We start from the raw sequence: 27,838 nt of genomic DNA, 5'->3' as shown, positions 1-27,838 counted from the left end.
ACTGCAACAACAGGTGTGTATGTCCAAAGTGTTGTATTCATGTCACAGAAGACGAATACACCATCATGTGGACACGTCATGAGATGAGGATATGGAAGAAGTCAAGTTAATGTCCTTCTTGCTCTGGATTTCACCTGGTAGGTTAAACAAAACTGAAAAAAAAACAAAATCAGCTTAAGATCAACTGATACAAATCGTCTGTTAGGAGACATTTTGTGTGATGATCATAACATGTTTCAAAAACCTCTTATTACTTTATTAATGTGTAAGGTTATGGAGACAAAATACTGCCAGTAAGATTTGGTATCCCCCACCAAAATGACATTGTTGAAAAGTTGTGTTGGCACTAAAACAAGTTTTGGCAACAAGTAACTACAAACACTAAAAAAATACAATGTTTTTGGTGGAAAATGTTGTGTATCATTACATGTTTACAATGCCAATCTTCATATTGTTGTGTGTTTCACAGGTCTTTATTGACAACTTTTCCTTTATTACATGCACTTCTCTTTTTTACGGTTTCAAATTAATGGCAGCGATTTGACATGTGAAAAGGGAAAACCTGTAAAACACACAAAAACAATAACAGTGTACAAAATATTGGCATTGAAAACATGTCATGATACAAAAAAATATCCACCAAAAATATTGTAATTTTTTGTGTTTGTATTTATTTGTTACCAAAACTTGTTTCGGGGGCCAGTACAACTTTTACAATGTATTTTTTTTCTCCGATACAAAATAAAATACCGATACCAAATTTTACTGGCAGTGTTTTGTCTCTATATTAGGTTATATTTAAAATAGGGTTGCGCCAATTGATACGCCAACGATCAGTATCGGCAGATACTATGAAAAATTACACGATCCTCTGGCGGACACCTTATTTATTTTGAGTCCACTGGCTGACAGGCGGTTAATAAGTTAATAATCATCACCTAAATTGCGGAAAATAAAGTACATTACAATTATTATTATCACTGGAGGACAAGGTTAAACATGTTACACACATTTAGAGAGAGGAGAATCTAACCGCATCTTAGGAGCACCTTTGTTGTTGTAGCAACCAGATGTACAAAAGAAGGGGCGGTCTATCCATACATTGGTAGTGTCGATATCAAGGGTAGTATCAGTATATGATCGATACTACAGTGATTAGGTCGACATTTTTGTTGTTTACAAACTCAGGGAAAATGTCCCTCGACACAGGAAGAATTTGAGAATTGGTTTGTTTTGTTATTGTATATTATTGACTTTGTCTGGTTCAAACAATTATAAGTCATAAAGAGAATAACGAACCAGTTTAGATATTGTGTTGATATTGTCAAACTGGCAATAGCACTCACCATAAATACATTCACAGTTCACAAATGTGATTGGTATCGGTATAGACCGCATTAAACCCTGACTGAAGCATTCCTAATTTTAAATCATACAATACACATTTCTTGACTGATTGTTGTCATGTGCTTTTTTTGCACATGTAATCATTCATAACAGTGTTCTGATTGCGCAATATAGTCCATATATGATATAAATGATATCAATTTGGCCGACGGTAGAGCTTTTATATTGTGTTAATGCATGTTGATAACACATTGTAGCTGTCTCCTCAACGCAAAGTAGCGTCCTCGCTAGCGGCTAACATCCCTCCACAGTGCAAGTCAGCAATCTTTGCCTTCATGGCGGCCAATAAACTAAGTTTCTTACAAATATCACCTCCAGTTACACGTCGCAGGAAGATATGGTAACCGCAAGCTAGAGCCGTGAATGTAAACAAGGTGGGTGAATTGATACAAATATCGACAGTAATCATACCAAGTAGTCCAGTATCAGGTCGATAACCTAGTGGTTAAATGATTATTTTTTATTGTTATTGTTTACAAACTCAGTAAATAAGTTAGTGGACATGGGAGGACTTTAAGTGGATATAACTATGTAAATCAGAGCCAATAGTCATAATTTAAAAAAAAGTATTGATATTGTTACACCCCCATCCTGTATTGGTCTGATTATGATTGTGATCAAGAATGTTATCATTCAATGGTCTTAAAAAATTGAAGCATTGGTATGACCATTATTGCTGCTGTAAGTACTTGGTAGTGGATCGATACCACATTTGTAGTATCAGCTAAAAGTAATGTAAAGTATCAAACAACAGAAGAATAAGTCATTACCGGTATAACGTTTAAACAGAAGTGTAGATAAAACATGTTAAAACAGAAAGTAAGCAGATATTAACAGTAAATTAACAAGTAAGTTAATAGTTTTGCGAAAATAACGATGTAATATGTTACATGCAAATGTCAGCAGTTTGTTTCTGTTATCATTTATATTTTACATTTTGATGTATATCGTTATCGCAGGAGGCTGCAATTTATATCGCGATACAGATTTGAGGTCATATTGCCTATCTCTACTTCCGTTGTAAAACTGCAGACATCATTGCGTGAATTTATTTTTGCAGGCAGAGGAAAACCTGGGAATGGTGATGATTTTCACCCTGGTGACGGCTGTGCAGGAGAAACTGAATGAAATTGTGGACCTGATGAAGAACAGAAGGGAGGAGGAGAAACTGCGTAAAGAGCGCGAGGAAGAGGAAGCAGAGAAGGTAGGATGAGGGAGAGTTTTCCTCCAACAGTGCATTAACCCGCCTGTGGTTGACAGGTGGCGTTCCAGGGCACAGTGGTAACAATTGAGAACTTCATGGCATGGAAAGCTACGTTTGACCTGGACATGGCTGAGTTGCGGAAGAAAAGGCAGAAAGAAGAAGAGCAGACAGGCAAAACAAAACTTACTGGTAAACTTAAATTTTTCACTTGGAGCAATCTGAATTCTTCATCTCTGTTCCCTGAAAGTCATTTCAAGTAAGGAAGTAATTGTGATGCACCTATATATATATATTTTATTTATTTGCCGCTCTAAGACGTTTTTGGTATTAGCATCATGTTCGTAGTGCAATGATGGATAATTTATTGATGCTGTATGCTATTTAACAACAGCATAGCCATTAGAGATGTAATATTTGTAATGTATTGGAAATTTTATAATCAAGTAGTCAAACAAAATGTTCTTAGATTTATTTGAAAATCTCGAGCATTTCAAAGGGCACAGGTCACATTTGTAGCGAGTATGGAAGGCACGCGCAAGAGGAAAAGAGCTGCGTTATTTATACACTGAATACAAGGGAGGGGGATTAAGCTCAGTTTGAAGGGGAGAGAGAGAATATGACACATTTTAGTGGAAAGCACTGGGCCATTCTGGCAATGATGTACTGTTTGACTGGGATGAAGAAGTCTACAGTTTGAGAGGGAGGAAGAGACACATTCACAATCACACATGCGGACAAGGTCATTGTCTGGTCAGTTTGTGCGCTTCACGGAATGCGCTTTTCACAATAATACAGACTTTTGGAATGAGACTGAGCGACAAGAAAAGGGAAGTTGCTACTTTTAGGATGAGTGAACAATACAAGGACAGTGCAATTGTAATTTCATAAATGTTTTCCAACACAGTAATCTGTGCCAATAACACAGTAGACGTCACGCACAACAAGAACTACGCTGTTGACTTGTAAGGAGCCGCAAAGATGCCCTGTTTTGGTGTGACGTCATAGTCAACTGTAAAATCTATACATTCATTTGCACTAAAAATGAAATAAGCGCCCCCGAGTGTACGGGAGGCACACAGCAATAGTCGCATTAGAGAGTGTGCATGGACACACGGACTGGGTGTGAAAATACAAAAAGAGAAATCAAACTAAACATAGTCGTTGACAAGGTCCTTATCTAGCTGATGCCATTTAGTGGAAGATTATTGAACTTCAATGCAAGCACAAGCACTAACTGTAAATGTCTTAATGTGTGATCTTTTTGGACCAATTACATGAAATGGACAAATTGACTACTTGTTAAAAAGTACAACAGTAGTTGTAGAGAAAAATTATGGTGGTTAAACACGTGTTCTAATGACTCAAAGTAAGCACACAATGTTTTTATGCAGGGAAGCAGCTGTTTGAAACTGACCACAACCTGGACACATCAGACATCCAGTTTCTTGAAGACGGTAATGTGTTGAAAAGAATATACCTGTCCTGTTCCCTTGTTTTACAACTTGTCACAGCATCAAGAAAGTCATATAGATTAAAGTAGCCCTACAATACAGTATATACACATATATGTTTACACACACACACACACATATATATATATATATATATATATATATATATATATATATATATATACATACATACATACAGTGGGACAAACAAGTATTTAGTAGTGATGGGTCCGGCAACACCGATGCGTCGAGCTCATAGAGCGAAACCCTGTGTCGGTGCGCGTACCGCTTTTAGAAAGTCACGTGACCGATCATGAGCTGTTTTGGTCACGTGACCGATACGCGAACTGTGTCGCACTGACGCCTCCTCTGTGCCCTGTGAGCGGCTCTTTTCTACAGCCGGAGAAATAATAACTAAGAAGAGAAAGCGTCTAAAATTGAATACGTTGGAAAAACTGTTTTTAAAAAAAAAATAAAAATGTGTAAAAAAAAAATAAAAATAATTTCCAGGTCCACAAGCATCCTCATTCACAACACGTTCTCTTAGATTTCCATGTTATGATACATGTTCACATTATTTATTGACTGTATCTAAAAAAAGACAAAAAATATATTTTTATTTAAATGAAGTTATGAAATAATCCTAAATGAAATACAATGACTTGGTTTATATTATTGTATATACTAGGTCAGTGGTTCTCAACCTTTTTTCAGCAATGTACCCCCTGTGAATTTTTTTTAATTCAAGTACCCCCTAATCAGAGCAAAGCATTTTTGGTTGAAAAAAAAAAAGATAAAGAAGTATAAAACAGCACTATGTCATCAGTTTCTGATTTATTAAATTGTATAACAGTGCAAAATATTGCTCATTTGTAGTGGTCTTTCTTGAACTATTTGGAAAAAAAGATATACAAATAGATAAAAACTTGTTGAAAAATAAACAAGTGATTCAATTATAAATAAAGATTTCTACACCTAGAAGTAATAATCAACTTAAAGTGCCCTCTTTGGGGATTGTAATAGAGATCCATCTGGATTCATGAACTTAATTCTAAACATTCACAAAAAAAAAAAATCTTTAACATCAATATTTATGGAACATGTCCACAAAAAATCTAGCTGTCAACACAGAATATTGCATTGTTGCATTTCTTTTCACAGTTCTTTTTGACAGACATTTTAGTGACAAACCTGAGCTTGTGCTTCACGGAGTTTATGAACTTACATTCATATTTTGTTGAAGTATTATTCAATAAATATATTTATATAGGATTTTTGAATTGTTGCTATTTTTAGAATATTTAAAAAAAATCTCACGTACCCCTTGGCATACCTTCAAGTACCCCCATTTGAGAACCACTGTACTAGGTCATAAAATCAGTGTCAGTTGAGTCGGTCCATAGGTTGCCTGTAGGGATTTTTAATGTCCAGCAGATGTCAGTATTTAGCGACACAGTATCAATACAGTTTTGCAATGTGTCGAAACGCTTCATGACGCCTCATCAACCCATCACTAATGTTTACACACACACACACACACACACACATATATATATATATACATATACATATATATACATACATACAGTGGGGCAAACAAGTATTTAGTTAGTCACCAATTGTGCAAGTTCTCCCACTTAAAAAGATGACAGAGGCCTGTAATTATCATCATAGGTACACTTCAACTATGAGACATAATGGGGGGAAAATAAATCCAGGAAATCAAATTAATTAATTGGTAAATTCCTCTGTAAAATAAGTATTTGGTCACCTACAAACAAGCAATATTTCTGGCTTTCACAGACCTGTAACTTCTTCTTTAAGAGGCTCTTCTGTCCTCCACTCGTTACCTGTATTAATGGCACCTGTTTGGCCTCGTTATCAGTATAAAAGACACCTGTCCACAACCTCAAACAGTCACACTCCAAACTCCACTATGGCCAAGACCAAAAAGCTGTCAAAAGACACAGAAACAGAAATTGTAGACCTGCACCAGGCTTGGGAAGACTGAATCTGCAATAGGTAAGCAACTTGGTGTGAAGAAATCAACTGTGTGAGCAATTATTAGAAAATGTAAGACATACAAGACCACTGATAATCGCCTTCGATCTGGGGCTCCACGCAAGAGCTCACCCCGTGGGGTCAAAATGATCACAAGAACGGTAAGCAAAAATCCCAGAATCACACCGTGAATGACCTGCAGAGAGCTGGGACCAAAGTAACAAAGGCTACCTACCATCAGTAACACACTATACTCCCAGGGACTCAAATCCTGCAGTGTCAGACGTGTCTCTCTGCTTAAGCCAGTACATGTCCAGCCCCGTCCGAAATTTGGGAGAATGTCATATGGTCAGATGAAACCAAAATATAACATTTTGGTAAAAACTCAACTTGCCGTGTTTGGAGGAGAAGAAATGCTGAGTTGCATCCAAAGAACACCATACCTACTGTGAAGCATGGGGGTGGAAACATCATTTCTGCAAAGGGACCAGGACGACTGATCCGTGTAAAGGAAAGAATGAATGGGGCCATGTATCGTGCGATTTTAAGTGAAAACCTCCTTCCATCAGCAAGGGCATTGAAGATGAAACGTGGCTGGGTCTTTCAGCATGACAATGATCCCAAACACACCGCCAGGGCAACAAAGGAGTGGCTTCGTAAGAAGCATTTCAAGGTCCCGGAGTGGCCTAGCCAGTCTCCAGATCTCAACCCCATAGATAATCTTTGGAGGGAGTTGAAAGTCCGTGTTGCCCAGCGACAGCCCCAAAACGTCACTGCTCTAGAGGAGATCTGCATGGAGGAATGGGCCAAAATGCCAGCAACAGTGTGTGAAGACTTACAGAAAACGTTTGACCTCAGTCATTGCCAACAAAGGTTATATAAAAAAAAAAGTATTGAAATGAACTTTTGTTATTGACCAAATACTTATTTTCCACCATAATTTGCAATTTATTAAAATTCAGACAGTGATTTTTCTTTTCTCATTTTGTCTCTCATAGTTGAGGTATACTTATGATGAAACTTTGAGATGAGATGTTTCATCATTGGATGACTCTGCGTTATTGTAGAAATACTAATTGTGTTTTGTGGTCTTTCAGCTGGAAACAATGTTGAGGTGGATGAATCGTTGTTCCAAGACATCGAGGACTTGGATTTGGAGGATGATGACCCTGACTTTGACCCTCTAGACATGGACAGTGATGAGGACTGACAAAAAGCACTCAACCTGGTGTCTGGAGTATGATCTTGACACATCAACAAGATCCAAAGCAGAATTTCTGTTTACTTTTGAGGACACGAGTGGCTGTTGAAGACAGAATTTTTGTGAATACTTTTTTTTAAAAATTCATTAAATACTTATTCAATTTGCTTGCTCAATGCTTGACGTGGTTAAGTTCCACATGCAGGGCATGAAGATACCTTAAATGTCCACAAGGGTGCACTATAAAACTGATGATAATGGTAAGGCCCTTCACCCACACATGATGCTTGACTGACCACAAGGACCTGGCTCATGTCCTTACAGGAATTAAAATATAAACATCTCATTCAGACAATTCTATTTTTTCTACTGCACCTCAAAATTGTACACTTTTCCTGAAAATTCCACAAATGTACTTTCATTTTAAGAATTCTTACTACTTTAAATTAAAAACATCTTAAGCTATACGATATTTCCCGTGTTCCAAAAATTCTAGTTTTCCCATAATTCCACATTCTGTAGCCCAAAAATTCTAGTTGAACTGAATGTCTTATTTTGCACAATTTACAATCCCAGCATCAAAACATGAAATCACACACAAGTAAACACGCTGCAGGACTGCTTGTATCGCACATGATATCACACACAAATAAAGACGCTGCAGGACTGCTTGTATCGCACATGATATCACACACTAGTAAACACGCTGCAGGACTGCTTGTATCGCACATGATATCACACACTAGTAAACACGCTGCAGGACTGCTTGTATCGCACATGATATCACACACAAGTAAACACGCTGCAGGACTGCTTGTATCGAAGCTTTTACTTCTTTTTTTCCTGATATCAGACTGGTTTCGATATTGGATGGGACACACCTAGTTACAATGGAAACAAAAGGTGACTCAAAAGTGTAAAAATGGTTTGCCTGATGAGCATCTGGTCACAGCGTGTCCCAGATAAAAGACACAGGAAAGTCCTTCATCTCCCTCTGGAAGACCTTGTCAAAGATCTCATTCTGAGCCACAGTGAAGTGATTCTTCCAGTCACCCACCGTCCCTTGAAGACACACGTTACACACATGACACACTTTACTCATGTTATATGGTTACACATGTTACACACATTACACATGTCCATCCACCATATGTTGTAGTCATTATCAGCAGCATACAAAAACATCAAGTGGGTCTAACTCAAGACGTTAAGCATTAATAAACATCAAGAACACGCTAATTGATTAATAATTTAAAAAACACATTAAATGATAATAAACATCAAGTGGGTCTAATTCAACACATTAAACATTAATAAATAGAGATATCCGATAATATCGGCCTGTCGATATTATCGGCCGATAAATGCGTTAAAATGTAATATCAGGAATTATCGGTATCGTTTTTTTTATTATCAGTATCGTTTTTTTGGTTTTTTTTTTTTATTAAATCAACATAAAAAACACAAGATACACTTACAATTAGTGCACCAAACCAAATTTATTATAATGTTAATATAAATTAATATTCTGGTTCCTACCTACTCAGTGGCCTAGTACCTACTCAGTGGCCTAGTGGTTAGAGTGTCCGCCCTGAGATCGGTAGGTTGTGAGTTCAAACCCCGGCCGAGTCATACCAAAAGACTATAAAAATGGGACCCATTACCTCCCTGCTTGGCACTCAGCATCAAGGGTTGGAATTGGGGGTTAAATCACCAAAATGATTCCCGGGCGCGGCCACCGCTGCTGCCCACTGCTCCCCTCACCTCCCAGGGGGTGATCAAGGGTGATGGGTCAAATGCAGAGAATAATCTCGCCACACCTAGTGTGTGTGTGACAATCGTTGGTACTTTAACTTTTAACTTTTATATATCAATATATATCAATACAGTCTGCAAGGGATACAGTCCGTAAGCACACATGATTGTGCGTGCTGCTGGTCCACTAATAGTACTAACCTTTAACAGTTAATTTTACTAATTTTCATTAATTACCAGTTTCTATGTAACTGTTTTTATATTGTTTTATTTTCTTTTTTATTCAAGAAAATGTTTTTAATTTATTTATCTTATTTTTTTTTTTCCTAAAGTACCTTATCTTCACCATACCTGGTTGTCCAAATTAGGCATAATGATGTGTTAATTCCACGACTGCATATATCGGTTGATATCGGTATCGGTAATTAAAGAGTTGGACAATATCGGAAATCGGCAAAAAGCCATTATCGGACATCCCTATTAGTAAACATCAAAAACACATTCATGGTGAGAAAGAAGAATGTTAGCATGTGTCCATTAGCGCTTGCTAAACAAGAAAACAAGCTAGCTGCCACATATCCAGGATTCAATGTAATCCTTGTCTAGTTTTTGCTTTTCTTTCATTATTGTCATTATTCGACTTCCGTTACAACTGTATGTAATAAAAAAAAAAAGGATAAAGAACTATTTAAAACGATGTGTTGATAGTAGTAGTAGTAGTAGTAAATGTCCACAGCACATGGGCAGAGATCGACACAATCCTGCCTTCCAACCACCGGAACTGACAATGTGATAAGATATCGACACAATCCTGCCTTACAAAGACCAGAACAGAGAACGCAATAAGATATCGCCCAAATCCTGCCCTGCAAAGACTGGAACTGAGAACATAATAAGAAATCGACACAATCCTGCCCTCCAACCACCGGACTGAACATTTTATGAGATTGACACAATGTTGCCCTCCAACCACAGGAACTGAGAACGTAACAAGAAATCGACACAATCCTGCCCTCCAACCACCGGAACTGAGAAAGTAATATGAGATCAACACAATCCTGCCCTCCAACCACCGGAACTGAGATTGTTATAAAAGATTGACACAATCTTGCCCTCTAAGCAACCGGCACTGAGAACGTAATAAGAGATCGACACAATTCTGCTCTCCAACCACTGGAACTGAGAATGTAATAAGAGATCGACACAATCCTGCCCTCCAACCACCTAAGCTGAGAACGTGATAGGAGATTGACACAATCCTGCCCTCCAACCAGCGGAACTGAGAATGTGATAAGAGATCGACACAATCCTGCCCTCCAACCACCGGAACTGAGAACGTGATAAGAGATCGACACTATCCTGCCCTCAAACCGCCTGAACTGAGAACGTGATAGGAGATCCACACAATCCTGCCCTCAAACCGCCTGAATTTAGAACATGATAGGAGATCGACACAATCCTGCCCTCCAACCACCGGAACTGAGAACGTGATAGGAGATCGACACAATCCTGCCCTCCAAACGCCGGAACTGAGAAAAAGATAGGAGAACGACACAATCCTGCCCTACAACCGCCTGAACTGAGAACGTAATAAGAGATCAACACAATCCTGCCCTCCAACCACCGGAACTGAGAACGTGATAAGAGATCGACACTATCCTGCCCTCAAACCGCCTGAACTGAGAACGTGATAGGAGATCGACACAATTCTGCCCTACAACCGCCGGAATTGAGAACCTGATAGGAGATCGACACAATCCTGCCCTCCAACCGCCGGAACTGAGAACGTGATAGGAGATCGACACAATATTGCCCTCCAAACGCCGGAACTGAGAAAAGGATAGGAGAACAACACAATCCTGCCCTACAATTGCCTGAACTGAGAACGTAATAAGAGATCGACACAATCCTGCCCTCCAACGGCTTGAACTGAGAACGTGAATGCGAAGGACGACACCCAAAACAAAAATGTTCCCTACCTACCGTGTAGCAGACTCGGCGAGGCAGAATTAAACCTTGCCAGAAACACATCCACACAGCAGACATTCATCCATGAAAATAATGAGATGCTGCCGAATGACGTGTTTCAGTTCCTTTTTATCTCCTGATTCTACAAACTAGATGATAGAGTTTTAGCCTTGGGCAGATTATTCCTGTCTGTTGCTGTCAACTCTGACCTTTCCGGCCAACTGAGCTAGTCGGTGGTCTTACCTTTCCTCATGAAGCTGCCCATGTGGTGGTTGAACATGTCATCCGGAACCTGCTCATAGCTGGCTTGAGGGATCTTCCTCATGTTGCTGAAGGTGCTGAACTTCACCACATTGGCCAGCTGCTCCTCCCTCAGATCTTGGCCAACAAACAGGGAAATCCTCTTCACTGTCCACTTCAGGTCCTGAACAGGAACACATGAACATGAATACATGAACACGAACACGAACACATGACATTAACACTTGACCATGAACATGAATACACGAACATGAACACTTGAACATTAACTTTTGAACGAGACATTAACACATGAACATGAACACGAACACATGAACATGAAAATGTACACATGGACATGAACATGAACACATAAACATGAACACAAACATGAACATTACCACATGAACATGAACACAAAAACATGACCACATAAACACGAACACATGAACACAAAAACATGAACATGAACACGAACACATGAACAGAAACATTAACACATGAACACAAACATGAACATGACCACATGAACATGAACACACAAACACGAATACATGAACAGTAACACATGAACATGAAAATTAACACATAAACTTGAACATGAACATGAGTACATGAACACATGAACATTAACAAGTGAACATGAACATGAAAATTAACACATGGACATGAACACAAACACATAAAACACATGAACATGAACACAAACATGAACATGACATGACCATAAAAACATGACCATATGAACACGAATACATGAACACAAAAACATGAACATGAACCTGAAAACATGGACATGAACACATGAACACGAACACATGAACAGAAACATTAACACATGAACACAAACATGAACATGAACACAAACATGAACATGACCACATGAACATGAACACAAAAACATGACCACATGAACACGAACACATGAACACAAAAACATGAACATGAACGTGAAAACATGGACATGAACACATGAACACGAACACATGAACAGAAACATTAACACATGAACACAAACATGGACATGAACACATGAACATGAACACAAAAACATGACCACATAAACACGAACACATGAACACAAAAACATGAACATCAACACGAACACATGAACAGAAACATTAACACATGAACACAAACATGAACATGACCACATGAACATGAACACACAAACACGAATACATGAACAGTAACACATGAACATGAAAATTAACACATAAACTTGAACATGAACATGAGTACATGAACACATGAACATTAACACGTGAACATGAAAATTAACACATGGACATGAACACAAACACATAAAACACATGAACATGAACACAAACATGAACATGACAACATGACCATAAAAACATGACCATATGAACACGAATACATGAACACAAAAACATGAACATGAACCTGAAAACATGGACATGAACACATGAACACGAACACATGAACAGAAACATTAACACATGAACACAAACATGAACATGAACACAAACATGAACATGACCACATGAACATGAACACAAAAACATGACCACATGAACACGAACACATGAACACAAAAACATGAACATGAACGTGAAAACATGGACATGAACACATGAACACGAACACATGAACAGAAACATTAACACATGAACACAAACATGGACATGAACACATGAACATGAACACAAAAACATGACCACATAAACACGAACACATGAACACAACAACATGAACATGAACATGAACACGAACAGAAACATTAACACATGAACACAAACATGAACATGACCACATGAACATGAACACACAAACACGAATACATGAACAGTAACACATGAACATGAAAATTAACACATAAACTTGAACATGAACATGAGTACATGAACACATGAACATTAACACGTGAACATGAACATGAAAATTAACACATGGACATGAACACAAACACATAAAACACATGAACATGAACACAAACATGAACATGACAACATGACCATAAAAACATGACCATATGAACACGAACACATGAACACAAAAACATGAACATGAACCTGAAAACATGGACATGAACACATGAACACGAACACATGAACAGAAACATTAACACATGAACACAAACATGAACATGAACACAAACATGAACATGAACACAAACATGAACATGACCACATGAACATGAACACTTGAACATTAACTTTTGAACGAGACATTAACACATGAACAAGAACACGAACACATGAACATAAAAATGAACACATGGACATGAACATGAACACATAAACACATGAACATGAACACAAACATGAACATTACCACATGAACATGAACACAAAAACATGACCACATAAACACAAACACATGAACACAAAAACATGAACATGAACATGAACACATGGACATGAACACGAACACATGAACAGAAACATTAACACATGAACATTAACACATGAACATGAACACAAACATGAACATTACCACATGAACATGAACATGAACACAAACACGAATACACGAACAGTAACACATGAACATGAAAATTAACACATAAACTTGAACATGAACATGAGTACATGAACACATGAACAGTAACACGTGAACATGAACATGAAAATTAACACATGGACATGAACACAAACACATAAAACACATGAACATGAACACAAACATGAACATGACAACATGACCATAAAAACATGACCATATGAACATGAACACATGAACACAAAAACATGAACATGAACCTGAAAACATGGACATGAACACATGAACACGAACACATGAACAGAAACATTAACACATGAACACAAACATGAACATGAACACAAACATGAACATGAACACAAACATGAACATGACCACATGAACATGAACACAAAAACATGACCACATGAACACAAACACATGAACACAAAAACATGAACATGAACGTGAAAACATGGACATGAACACATGAACACGAACACATGAACAGAAACATTAACACATGAACACAAACATGAACATGAACACATGAACATGAACACATGAACATGAACACACAAACACGAATACATGAACAGTAACACATGAACTTGAAAATGAACACATAAACTTGAACATGAACATGAGTACATGAACACATGGACAGTAACACATGAACATGAAAATTAACACAAACTTAAACATGAACATGAGTACATGAACACATGAACATTAACACGTGAACATGAACATGAGTACATGAACACATGAACATTAACACGTGAACATGAACATGAGTACATGAACACATGGACAGTAACACATGAACATCAAAATTAACACAAACTTAAACATGAACATGAGTACATGAACACATGAACATTAACACGTGAACATGAACATGAAACTGAGCACACAAACCTGATCATGAGCACATGAACACAAGAAGATCAAAATTAACACATAAACTTGAACATGAACATGAGTACATGAACACATGAACATTAACACGTGAACATGAAAATCAACACATGAACATGAACACATGAACACGAACACAAACACATGAACATGAACACAAACATGAACATGACCACATGAACATGAACACAAAAACATGACCACATGAACACGAACACATGAACACAAAAACACGAACATGAACAGAAGTATTAACACATGAACACAAACATGAACATGAACACATGAACTTGAACACACAAACACAAATACATGAACAGTAACACATGAACTTGAAAATGAACACATAAACTTGAACATGAGTACATGAACACATGGACAGTAACACATGAACATGAAAATTAACACAAACTTAAACATGAACATGAGTACATGAACACATGAACATTAACACGTGAACATGAACATGAAAATCAACACATGAACATGAACACATGAACACGAACACAAACACATGAACATGAACACAAACATGAACATGACCACATGAACATGAACACAAAAACATGACCACATAAACACGAACACATGAACACAAAAACACGAACATGAACGTGAAAACATGGACATGAACACATGAACAGAAATATTAACACATGAACACAAACATGAACATGAACACATGAACTTGAACACACAAACACAAATACATGAACAGTAACAGATGAACTTGAAAATGAACACAAACTTGAACATGAGTACATGAACACATGGACAGTAACACATGAACATGAAAATTAACACATAAACTTAAACATGAACATGAGTACATGAACACATGAACATTAACACGTGAACATGAACATGAAAATGAGCACACAAACCTGATCATGAGCACATGAACACATAAGGAACATTGAACACAAGAAGATGAACCACATGAAACAGAACACATGAACATGAACTCAAAAACATGAACACATGAGCAGGAACACATGAGCATGAACACATGTACATGAACACAAACACGTGAACAGAAACATTAACACATGAACATGAACACAAACATCAATATGACCAAATGAACATGAACACAAAAACATGAACACACGAACACGAATACATGAACAGTAACACATGAACATGAAAATGAGCACATAAACATTAAAACATGAACACACAAACACGAATACATGAACAGGAACATGAAAATGAACATGAACATTAACACAAACATGAACACATGAAAACGAACACATGACCACAAACACATGAACATGAAAATGAACACATGAACACGACAGTCCTTAAACACATCGTCTAACAAAGGGGTGTCCAAACTCTTTCCACTGAGGGCCACACTGAACATTTAAAGCATGCGGGGGCCATTTAGATATTTGTCATTTTCAAAACCAATACAATACACCCATCCATCCATTTTCTACTGCTTGTCCCTTTTTTAGATTTGTTTTTACCTTTAAGGATCCTCTCAAGTTTAGTCTCGGGGACCCCGAAGGGTCTCATTTCTAATAATATTAAAAATAAGTCATATAATGCAGTGGTCCCCAACCGGTACCGGGCCGCGGACCGATTGGTACCGGGCCGCACAAAATAAATAAATAAATAAATAAATAAATAAATAAATAATTTTTTTTAATTTTATTTTTTTATTTTTTATTAAATCAACATAAAAACACAATATATACACTATATATCAATGTATATCAATACAGTCTGCAGGGATACAGTCCGTAAGCACACATGATTGTCTTTCTTTGTAAAAAAAAAAAAATCATGCCTTTTTTGTCAAAAACACAAAATATGTAATCACCCCCCCCCCCACCCCCCCCAAAAAAATTATAATTTAAATATTTGATGTGAAGTAATTGGAGCCTTGAATTTGTCAATAATTCATGACAACATTGATTGTGATTCTTTATTGTTTTCTGAGCAATGACAGCTTTAAATAAAAATACAGCCTGCATGGCAGCTTTGTGCAACTTTCTATCTCCGTACATTTAACATGTTTGTTCTTTTACTCCACTTGTTGATTATGTTTTTGTGATAGTATTTGTAGAATGTTCAGCAGGCCATTAAAGGGGAACATTATCACAATTTCAGAATGGTTAAAACCATTAAAAATCAGTTCCCAGTGGCTTATTATATTTTTCGAATTTTCTTTTCAAAATTTTACCCATCACGCAATATCCCTAAAAAAAGCTTCAAAGTTCCTGATTTTAACCATTGTTATAAACACCCGTCCATTTTCCTGTGACGTCACACAGTGAAGCCAACACAAACAAACATGGCGGAAAGAACTGCAAGATATAGCGACATTAGCTCGGATTCAGACTCGGATTTCAGCGGCTTAAGCGATTCAACAGATTACGAATGTATTGAAACGGATGGTTGTAGTGTGGAGGCAGGTAGCGAAAACGAAATTGAAGAAGAAACTGAAGCTATTGAGCCATATCAGTTTGAACCGTATGCAAGCGAAACCGACGAAAACGACACGACAGCCAGCGACACGGGAGAAAGCGAGGACGAATTCGGCGATCGCCTTCTAACCAACGATCGGTATGTTTGTTTGGCATTAAAGGAAACTAACAACTGTGAACTAGGTTTACAGCATATGAAATACATTTGGCAACAACATGCACTTTGAGAGTGCAGACAGCCCAATTTTCATCAATTAATATATTCTGGAGACATACCCTCATCCGCTCTCTTTTCCTGAAAGCTGATCTGTCCAGTTTTGGAGTTGATGTCAGCAGGGAAGCTAGGGTCGATAGGGGGTTTAGCTCGCTCGTCTGCGGGAACAAACTGCCGCCATTGCTTGCCGTGCTACCGAGGTCCTTTGTCCCTGAATTGCTCACGCACTCCGGCAGATTCAATGGGGGTCTGGCGGCAGATTTCTTTGACTTTATCGTTGGAAATGCATCTGCTTTGAGTGTCGCAGGATATCCACACATTCTTGCCAGCTCTGTCGTAGCATAGCTTTCGTCTGTCAAGTGTGCGGAACAAACGTCCAATTTCTTGCCACTTTCGCATCTTTGGGCCACTGGTGCAACTTGAATCTGTCCCTGTTCGTGTTGTTACACCCTCCGACAACACACCGACGAGGCATGATGTCTCCAAGGTACGGAAATCAGTCGAAAAAACGGAAAATAACAGAGCTGATTTGACTCGGTGTTTGAGAAAATGGCGGATTGCTTCCTGATGGGACGTCACGTTGTGACGTCATCGCTCCGAGAGCGAATAATAGAAAGGCATTTAATTCGCCAAAATTCACCCATTTAGAGTTCGGAAATCGGTTAAAAAAATATATGGTCTTTTTTCTGCAACATCAAGGTATATATTGACGCTTACATAGGTCTGGTGATAATGTTCCCCTTTAAAGAAATAGCTGCTGGCCATCAACGGCCCTCGCACTTTGCTCTAACATGACGATGGAATCCCACCTGAATCATTTCTTCGTAGGTGATGAAGAGCATGTTGACATCATCTTTGTGGAAATACCAAGTCTTGACATGCTCGAACCAGCTGGAGCCAAACACTGAAACCAGACCAAGGTCACATGACTCAGGAGAGACGAGTGTCTTTCTGTCAATCATCCATCTTACCGTCTCCTTTGAGGAACTTGTCAAAGAAGTCTTCAAAACTTGCAGGGGTTTCCAGCATGTTTGCGAGTTTATGGAAGAAGTAGTAGGAAACGAGGACATCTTTGGGGTTCCTTGCCACGTATATCACCTACAACAACGACAAAAGTGGAGGAGTTCAAGTACCTCAGGGTCTTGTTCACAAGCGAGGGAAGAGTGGATTCACAGGCGTCTGCAGGGATGCGGACCCTGTATCGATCCGTTGTGGTGAAAAAGGAGCTGAGCCGGAAGGCAAAGCTCTCAATTTACCGGTTGATCTACGTTCCCATCCTCACCTATGGTCATGAGCTATGGTTTATGACCGAAAGGACAAGATCACGGGTACGAGTGGCCAAAATGAGTTTACCCCGTTGTGTGGCGGGGCTCTCCCTTAGAGATAGGGTCTAGAAGCTATGTCATCCGGGAGGAGCTCAGAGTAAAGCCGCTGTTCCTCCACATCGAGAGTAGTCAGACGAGGTGGTTCGGGCATCTGGTCAGAATGCCTCCCTGGGGAGGTGTTTAGGGCCGGTAGGAGACCACGGGGAAGACCCAGGACACGGTGGAGAGACTATGAGTTATACTTGTAAAGCGCTTTTCTACCTTCAAGATACTCAAAGCGCTTTGACACTATTTCCACATTCACCCATTCACACACACATTCACACACTGATGGCGGGAGCTGCCATGCGAGGCGCTAACCACGACCCATCAGGAGCAAGGGTGAAGTGTCTTGCTCAAGGACACAACGGACGTGACTAGGTTGGTAGAAGCTGGGGATTGAGCCAGGAACACCCAGGTTGCTGGCAAGGCCACTCTCCCAACCGCGCCACACCGTCCCCATCTGGCCTGGGTATGCATTGAGATCCCCCGGGAAGAGCTGGACTAAGTAACTGGGGGGAGGGAAGTCTGGGCTTCTCTGCGTAGGATACGTGAAAAATGATGATGGATGGAACAACGACAAAAAGTACACCTTGGTTTGATAATCTATTTATTAATTTCCTCTTCTTAGCTGGTTACTCTCTGCTGTAACGTAGTTGCTATAAACCTTCTGTTGAAATGTACTAAAAGTTCAAGTTAAAGTACCACTGATAGTCACACACACACTAGGTGTGGCAAAATTACCCTCTGCATTTGACCCAACCCCTTGTTCCACCCCCTGGGGGGGTGAGAGGAGCAGGGAGCAGCAGAGGTAGCCGCACTCGGGAATCATTTTGGTGATTTAACCCCCAATTCCAACTCTTGATGCTGAGTGCCAAGCAGGGAGGTAATGGGTCCCATTTTTATAGCCTTGGGTACGACTCGGCCAGGGTTTGAACTCACGACCTACCGTTCTCAGGGCGGACACTAAGCACTTATTTTTTCACTTCACAGTCCCGCTTCTGGGAGTTAAAGTCAGCAATACCAACAGCATGCTTCTTCTTGCACTTGGACGCTAGGTCAGGCCATACGAAGGGACTGGCGGCTGGTTTGTACGACGAGGTGCTGGAGATCTCTGGCAGGCAGAAGGTAACATATTCTCCGTTCTGTCCGAGCAGGCTGAGTGAAATTCCCTGACATCCATCTGTGGCCACACAAACACGGCTGATCCGTACTTCGGATGACGTATCTCAGTTACCAGTTTGATACCTGGTAGTGTGGACCGGTTGCTAGTCAGACCCAGGTGGATTTCCTGCATGCAGACAATGTCACTTCTGCTCCAGTGGCCTGTTAGCACATCGGCTTTGTTTTAAGTGCAAACTTTCGTGTCGATTGAGGTTACTACCAACACCCACGTTGTAGCTCGCTTGCGTGGAGACACTTGACCGTCGTCAATACTCAGTTGGCGCAGGATTGGCTACCTTAGTCAGTCACTGACAGTTTCTGTCATCGGCATTGCCCGGTTCTGCTTGCTGTATTGGTTCAGTACTAGTATCAATTAAACTGCAAATGATACCCGTCCCTAATGGTAACATGTAATATTTATGATATTTTGTCATTTTAAACGTTTCTACGAGGTATTTCCTGGGCACTCAGAGCTGAGCCAGAAGGCAAAGCTCTCGGTCTACCGAGCTATCTACATTCCTACTCTCACCTATGGTCATGAAGTGTGGGTCATGACCGAAAGAATAAGATCGCGGATACAAGCGGCCGAAATTAGTTTCCTCAGAAGGGTGGCTGCCATCTCCCTTAGAGATAGGGTGAGACGTTCAGTCACCCGAGAGAGACTCGGAGTAGAGCCGCTGCTCCTTCCCTTGGAAAGGAGCCAGCTTAGGTGGTTCGGGCATCTCGTGCGGATGCCTCACGAGCGTCTCCATAGGGAGGTCCTCGTTGCACGTTCCACTGGGAGGAGACCCCGCGGCAGGCCAAGGACCAGATGGGGGGGATTACATCTCCTCTCTGGCCTGGGAACGCTTCGGGATTCCCCAGGAGGAAGTCGCTAATGTTGCTCTGGAGAGGGAAGTCTGGGGGTCTCTGCTGGAGCTGTTGTCCCCGCGACCCGATTCCGGATAAGCGGTTGAAGATGGATGGATGGATGGATTTCCTGGGCACATTGATTTCACAGAACGCATAGCAACGAATGCCACATCCGTCAGAAACAACATCATCAAGAGTGTGTTTTGTGTTTGCTGCCACTAATCCTGGCAGACTATGGTATGGTACGCTCTTTATTGTCATTGCACAAGAGCAACGAAATTTCAGTTTCACCACAAACCCGTAGACGAAATACAGACAAGTTTGGCGGCACTTTTACTCGACTTAAATCTCTCGTCCATCAGACGTGCTCATAGTTCATAGGAGTGAATTCCACCGTATTTTATGAGTTTTTCCAGGTTGCGAGCCTTTGGAACAGGGTACAGTTTTTTTCGGTACGTTTTTACTTTGTATGATCCATTTTAATCCAGTTTGTTGCTCGCTTTCACATTGTAAACAAAACCTTTGTCCAACAAGTATGTCTAGCCAGCCCCCACAATGCATTGCAAAATCATGAGGCCTTTCGAGCCCCATATACTGTATCGATCTCTGTGGGATAATACTGGACAGATCATTTGGTTGTTTATGTGATGGTTCTTGTGTCTCAGTCAGTACAGATTGTTGTCCTAGCACGTTAGGAGTGTAAGAATATCTGTAATACTTGGTTAATATGCAGTTCACGGCATGTAAATGCAGTATTGCAGTACTATGAAGGAGACCTGCTCAGTGGCCTTGTGGTTAGAGTGTCCGTCCTGAGACTGGAAGGTCGTGAGTTCAGAGTCATACCAAAGACTATAAAAATGGGACCCATTGCCTCGCTGCTTGACACTCAGCATCAAGGGTTGGAATTGGGGGTTAAATCACCAAATGATTCCCGAACGCGGCCACCTCTGCTGCTCACTGCTCCCCTCACCTCCCAGGGGGTGAACACTGGGATGGGTCAAATGCAGAGAATAATTTCATCACACCTAGTGTGTGTGTGACTATCGTTGGGACTTTAACTTTTAACTTTCTTGGAGGTTTTTTTAGAGGGCTTTATAGGCAAAAAAAATTCCAAAATAAGTGCAGTTTCCTTCGAACTTAACACACTTTGAGACGAAAGATCTGCCGATAAAAAACTACTCGACTTCTTCTGCTTCCGGTTTCGAAGCAGTAACAGACGGAAGTCGCTCTCATGAACAGGATACCGACCACAAAAGTGTGCTGTTTTTACAAACTCAACACAGGCATAACTCAGATGGTAGATCGGTCGTCCAGAAACTCGGGGGTTCTTGGTTCGAATCCAGCTTCCGCTATCCGAGTCATTGCCGGTGTGTCCTTGGGCAAGACACTTCACCCACCTTGCTCCCAGTGCTTCTCACACTGGTATGAGGACTACAAATAGAAATCAACTATGCTATAGTTTGTCATTAATGTGCATTGTTGTGAATAAAACCAAACACTGCGTTACATTTGGGGCATAACAGTACCCACTGGTACCTTTGAGACCGCAGTACCGGTCAGTACAGACCAAATCGTGGCCAATATGGTGCAGCCGTACCTTACCCGTCTTCTGCCTGAGGGCCCGGGGCATGAAGTGGTAAGCAAGGTGGGAGACCCTCAGCCTGGGTGACGGTGCAGTCATGAACGCCTGCCTGGAACCAATCACCTCAATCCAGGGAACGAGATCAGCATTGGAGGAGCTTTTTGCCGCGCCGATGGCCGTCACATCTCCCTTTGCCTCCAGGAGCAGCAAGATCTGCTGCATCCATATGGTTCCTGTCAAACAGAGCGGCACGCATAGAGGAGACGTGACGCACGTTTGAGGGTTCTCACAAAACCTGTTCCTCCAGGAACTCTTTAGTCTGTTGCTCTGCTGTCTTCACTTTTTGGACATTTACGTGGAAACACTGCAAAGACCCATCCCTTCTGATGATGAACTAGTCCTTACCTGATTTGGGATAGGTGACGACAAACACATCAGAATCTCTTGTCTCTAGTTGACAAATGGAGTCCACGTCGTTAGGATCATGAGTTCCAAGGATGAACTTGAAGCCTTTGTGGGTCACCAGTTCAGGTTTTTGGTCCATTTGACCTGGGAGGTAAAATATGAAAAGTATTGTTGATGTTCTCTTTGAAATATTTATTGTAGGGCTGATTAATTGTTTGATTCAGATTAATCCCATTTTGGAATTTGCATTAATCATGATTAATCATATGTGGTTACTCACTTAAAAATTAGCTTAAGAGAAGACCCCAATATGTATACACAATTGCAATTTTATTGTCAGAATGTGAGTCAAGAATGTTTTGTTTTTTTAAGTGTTTTACTTGAATACATGTCATTTATTTACACAAAACTTTTTATATAAAATTCCTTTCGGATGTGTTTTAGATATAATATTAAGTTGCATCTAAAGTTATTTCAGCATGTATTTTAAATACAATATTTAGTTTTATCTGAAGGTCATTCAGGATGTATTTTAAATATAATATTTAGATGTATCTTGTATCTTTCAGCATGTATTTTAAATATAATATTTAGATTTATCTAAAGTTATTTCCGGATGTATTTTACATATAATGTGTTTTACCTAAAGTTTTTTCAGGATGTATTTTAGATATAATATTTAGTCTTATCCAAAGGTCTTTCAGGATGTATTTTAAATATAATATTGTGTTGTACCTAAAGTTTTTTCAGGATATATTTTAGATATAATATTTAGATGTATCTAAAGTTATTTCAGCCTGTATTTCAAATATAATATTTAGATTTATCTTAAGTTCTTTCACGAAGTATTTTATATATAATATTTAGTTTTTTCTTAAGTTCTTTCAGGACATATTTTAAATATAATATTTAGTTGTTTTCTTAAGTTCTTTCAGGATGTATTTTAAATATAATATTTAGTTCTTTTCATAAGTTCTTTTAGGATGTATTTTAAATATAATATTGTGTTTTACCAAAAGTTCTTTCAGGATGTATTTTGGATATAATATTTAGATTTATCTAAAGTTCTTTCAGGATGTTTTTTAAAATATAATATTTAGTTTAATCTAAAGTTATTTTAGGATGTATTTTAAATATAATATTTAGTTGTATGTATAGTTCTTTCAGGATGCATTTTAAATATAATATTTAGTTTAATCTAAAGTTATTTTAGGATTTATTTTAAATATAATAATTAGTTTAATCTATAGCACTTTCAGGATGCATTTTAAATATAATACTGTTTTTTTTATCTATGGTTCTTTCAGGATGTATTTTAAATATAATATTTAGTTTCATCTAAAGTTTTTTTTAGGATTTATTTTAAATATAATATTTAGTTTATTCTATAGTACTTTCAGGATGTATTTGAAATATAATATTTTGTTAAATCCAAAGTTATTTCAGGACGTATTTTAAACACAATATTTAGTTTTATTCTTTTAGTACAATTAATTTATTATTAGTTATATTTGCCAGCGAGACCACCAGTCAGAGTCTCCTAACTCCTCTTTGTACTGATGTAAGCATTGATCTGATCACTGACCGTATAGCGGTTCACGTAAAAAGAGCTTGTACGCTCAAAATAAATTGCATGATTAATCTACGTGTGTTCATGATCAATGCGATCATTTTTTGCGATTAATCACATGAGTTTTAACTCGTTAATCTTGACAGCCCGAATGTTAACTTTTTTTTTTACATTTGTGTGTTTATGAGTCATCTTTGCTAAAACCAGTGTATACTGTATAAAAGTATGATTTGGTGGAGAACCTTGCATGTTCCAGTCAACCTGAGAGTGATGCCGTCTGGAGCTTTAAGCTCCTGGTAGGTTTAATTATGGTGGTAAGATCAATGGCAGGGTTGAAGACAAAAAAAGAAAAAAGATCTTCAATGGCGCAGTTGTATACAGAAAGAGTGCGCAGAAAACACAGAAAGAGTGCGCAGAGAACACAGAAAGAGTGTGCACGGAGAATAGAGTGTAGAGAATACAGAAAGAGTGTGCAGAGAACACATAAACAGTGCGCAGAGAATACAGAAAGAGTGCGCAGAGAACACAGAAAGAGTGTGCAGAGAACACAGAAAGAGTGTGCAGAGAACACAGAAAGAGTGCACAGAAAACACAGAATGAGTGCGCAGAGAATACAGAAAGAGTGTGCAGAAAACACAGAGAGTGTGCACAGAGAATAGAGAGTGTGTAGAGAATACAGAAAGAGTGCGCAGAGAACACAGAAACAGTGCACAGAGAATACAGAAAGAGTGCGCAGAGAACACAGAAAGAGTGTGCAGAGAACACAGAAAGAGTGTGCAGAGAATACAGAGAGTGTGTAGAGTATACAGAAAGAGTGCACAGAGAATAAAGAAAGAGTGCGCAGAGAATACAGAAAGAGTGCGCAGAGAATACAGAAAGAGTGCGCAGATAACACAGAAAGAGGGTGCAGAGAACACAGAAAGAGTGTACAGAGAACACAGAGAGTGTGTAGAGAATACAGAAAGAGTGTGCAGAGAATACAGAAAGAGTCTGTAGAGAACACAGAAAGAGTGTGCAGAGAACACAGAAAGAGTGTGCAGACAACACAGAGAGTGTGCACAGAGAATAGAGAGTGTGTAGAGAACACAGAAAGAGTGCGCAGAGAATACAGAAGGAGTGCGCAGAGAATGGAGAGTGTGTAGAGAATACAGAAAGAGTGCGCAGAGAACACAGAAAGAGTGCGCAGAGAACACAGAAAGAGTGCGCAGAGAACACAGAAAAAGTGCGCAGAGAATAGAGAGTGTAGAGAATACAGAAAGAGTGCGCAGAGAACACAGAAAGAGTGCACAGAGAACACAGAAAGAGTGTACAGAGAACACAGAGAGTGCGCAGAGAACACAGAAAGAGTGCGCAGAGAATACAGAAAGAGTGTGCAGATAACACAGAAAGAGTGTGCAGAGAACACAGAAAGAGTGTGTAGAGAATACAGAAAGAGTGCACAGAGAACACAGAAAGAGTGTGCAGAGAACACAGAAAGAGTGTGCAGAGAACACAGAGAGTGTGTAGAGAATACAGAAAGAGTGTGTAGAGAATACAGAAAGAGTGCGCAGAGAACACAGAAAGAGTGTACAGAGAACACAGAGTGTGTAGAGAATACAGAAAGAGTGCGCAGAGAATACAGAAAGAGTGTGTAGAGAATACAGAAAGAGTGCGCAGAGAACACAGAAAGAGTGTGCAGAGAACACAGAAAGAGTGCGCAGAGAATACAAAAAGAGTGTGTAGAGAATACAGAAAGAGTGCGCAGAGAACACAGAAAGAGTGCGCAGAGAATACAGAAAGAGTGCGCAGAGAACACAGAAAGAGTGTGCAGAGAACACAGAAAGAGTGTGCAGAGAACACAGAAAGAGTGCACAGAGAATACAGAGAGTGTGTACAGAATACAGAAAGAGTGTGCAGAGAAGACAGAGAGTATGTACAGAATACAGAAAGAGTGCACAGAGAACACAGAAAGAGTACACAGAGAACACTGAGTGCACAGCTGGGAGGGAACATTTAGGGAATGCAGAATGTGCCTGCAGGCTAAAAGTGTCCCAGTACTTTAGTCCAGTGGTGCAGTAAAAACTTGGTGAAAGTGAAAAAGTTTCTTTGTACTCACTTTTTACTCCTCAAACTTCCACGATGACAACTGCCTCCTCTGGAAGAAATCACACACTCTTCCACTTGGTCGCGCCCCTTTTCTGCCCTCTTTCATTTTGGTCCCTCCTCTTTTGCAGCTGATGTTTTTTTCTTTTCTTTTCTTGCTCTACTGAAGCATGTATGCATGCTTCATATCGTATGTGTCACCTCCTAAAAGAATGTGCATATTAGTTTGACTCTGTGGAATTAATGACAGAAAAAGAAATAAAATATTTCCATTTAAAAAGAAATACAAATATTCTTGATTGGTACAACAAAGAAGCAACATGAAATATTTCATTCATACAAAATACATTTGACGAAATAATGACTATTTTATTGGTGTATTCATGGATGTAATCATACATGTATTCTGTAATTATGTAGTCAATATAATATATACTAAATCAATACTGTTATATAAGGTCATCACGCATTCTGTTTATTATTAAAATTATTAAAAATACTTCATAGTAAATATTGCATATTTCCATGAAAAAAGGCATACAATATAAAAAAAATAAAAACATTATGGCAAGGGGTTCATTTGAAGTTGATATATAAAAAATGCTAAGTGTTGAAAGTAAAAAAAAAAAATATTAATTTGACTTATTTTTGGCTCCACAGGAACTTTAACATTCACCAAAATTGAGGGGAGTCCTAATTGAAAATTAAAAGTATGAAAATGGCCCTGAATGTTTTCATTATTAATGATGAAAGTAATAATGAAATCAAACAAGATTTCATTATTACTAGTGGCTCCCTGGAGCTTTTTCAAAAATGTATGAAAATGAAAAAAGATGATGAGGAACAATTTTTATTTTTTGTTTGAATGTTTTCTGTAGGAGGACAAACATGACACAAACCTTCCTAATTGTTAGAAATCCCACTGTTAACAATAAACATGCTTCACTGATGAGAGTATTTGGCACGCGCCATTTTGTCCTAATTTCGGAAGTCCTTGAACGCACCATAGTTTGTTTACATGTACAACTTTCCTTGATGCTGCCACAGAAAACGGGTTTTATGCCACTCCTTCTTTGTCTCAATTTGTCCATCAAACGTTTTATGCTGTGTGTGAATCCACAAAGGTGAGCTTTCTTGATGTTATTTACTTGTGTGGAGTGCTAATCAGACATATTTGGTCACTGCATGACTGCAAGCTAATCGATGCTAATATGCTATTTATGCCCCGTTTCCATATGAGTTGGGAAATTGTGTTAGATGTAAATATAAACGGAATACAATGATTTGCAAATCCTTTTCAACCCACATTCAATTGAATGCACTACAAAGACAAGATATTTGATGTTCAAACTCATTACACTCGAACACTTTTCCACTTTGTATCAGTCCATCTTAGATGATCTCAGGCCCAACGAAGCCGACAGCGTTTCTGGGTGTTGTTGATAAACGGTTTTCGCCTTGCATAGGAGAGTTTTAACTTGCACTTACAGATGTAGCGACCAACTGTAGTTACTGACAGTGGGTTTCTGAAGTGTTCCTGAGCCCATGTGGTGATATCCTTTACACACTGATGT

At 39.1% G+C, this 27,838-nt stretch overlaps 3 protein-coding genes across 4 annotated transcripts in view; 1 reads left to right on the top strand and 2 right to left on the bottom strand.

The window, feature by feature from the left end:
* rwdd1 (RWD domain containing 1) overlaps positions 1 to 7,736 on the top strand; it is an 11,213-nt gene extending 3,477 nt beyond the window's left edge. The window contains exons 3-7 of the mRNA XM_061983121.2: positions 1 to 13; positions 2,468 to 2,611; positions 2,668 to 2,800; positions 4,003 to 4,065; positions 7,161 to 7,736. The exon at positions 1 to 13 is cut by the window's left edge and continues 118 nt beyond it. Coding sequence (XP_061839105.1) covers positions 1 to 13; positions 2,468 to 2,611; positions 2,668 to 2,800; positions 4,003 to 4,065; positions 7,161 to 7,273 — 466 coding nt within the window. The 3' untranslated portion in view covers positions 7,274 to 7,736. The remainder of the gene's footprint in view (positions 14 to 2,467; positions 2,612 to 2,667; positions 2,801 to 4,002; positions 4,066 to 7,160) is intronic.
* On the bottom strand, positions 22 to 26,520 carry LOC133621175 (amine sulfotransferase-like). 2 transcript variants are annotated; one of them, XM_061983120.2, is made up of 7 exons: positions 26,278 to 26,520; positions 22,613 to 22,756; positions 22,223 to 22,440; positions 18,217 to 18,343; positions 18,055 to 18,149; positions 11,231 to 11,411; positions 22 to 152 (listed from the first exon to the last, which is right to left on the bottom strand). In XM_061983120.2, exons 2-7 carry the CDS (start codon positions 22,749 to 22,751, stop codon positions 64 to 66), a joined length of 849 nt encoding a protein of 282 aa, XP_061839104.1. In that variant the 5' UTR covers positions 22,752 to 22,756; positions 26,278 to 26,520; the 3' UTR covers positions 22 to 63. The 2 variants fall into 2 exon arrangements, with proteins under 2 accessions (XP_061839104.1, XP_061839103.1); XM_061983119.1 differs by lacking the exon at positions 22 to 152 and adding an exon at positions 7,738 to 8,326 and having other exon boundaries at positions 26,278 to 26,518.
* The window catches only part of zufsp (zinc finger containing ubiquitin peptidase 1), a 35,403-nt gene continuing 33,887 nt past the window's right edge, over positions 26,323 to 27,838 (bottom strand). The window contains exon 12 of the mRNA XM_072915541.1: positions 26,323 to 26,468. Coding sequence (XP_072771642.1) covers positions 26,425 to 26,468 — 44 coding nt within the window. The 3' untranslated portion in view covers positions 26,323 to 26,424. The remainder of the gene's footprint in view (positions 26,469 to 27,838) is intronic.

Source organism: Nerophis lumbriciformis, linkage group LG21 (assembly GCF_033978685.3).
Source record: "Nerophis lumbriciformis linkage group LG21, RoL_Nlum_v2.1, whole genome shotgun sequence".
Lineage (NCBI taxonomy): Eukaryota > Metazoa > Chordata > Actinopteri > Syngnathiformes > Syngnathidae > Nerophis > Nerophis lumbriciformis.
Note: the sequence above shows the minus strand (reverse complement) of the source record. Positions and strands in the feature narration are given on the sequence as shown.

Excerpts from the sequence above, each read along its gene's own strand:
- LOC133621175 (XM_061983119.1), bottom strand. The coding sequence starts at position 22,751 with ATGGACCAAAAACCTGAACTGGTGACCCACAAAGGCTTCAAGTTCATC. Across the intron at positions 18,150-18,216 it reads CAAGTTCCTCAAAGGAGACG|TGTTTGGCTCCAGCTGGTTC; the intron begins GTAAGATGGATG and ends GTCTGGTTTCAG. Across the intron at positions 11,412-18,054 it reads CCTACGAAGAAATGATTCAG|GACCTGAAGTGGACAGTGAA; the intron begins GTGGGATTCCAT and ends GTTCCTGTTCAG.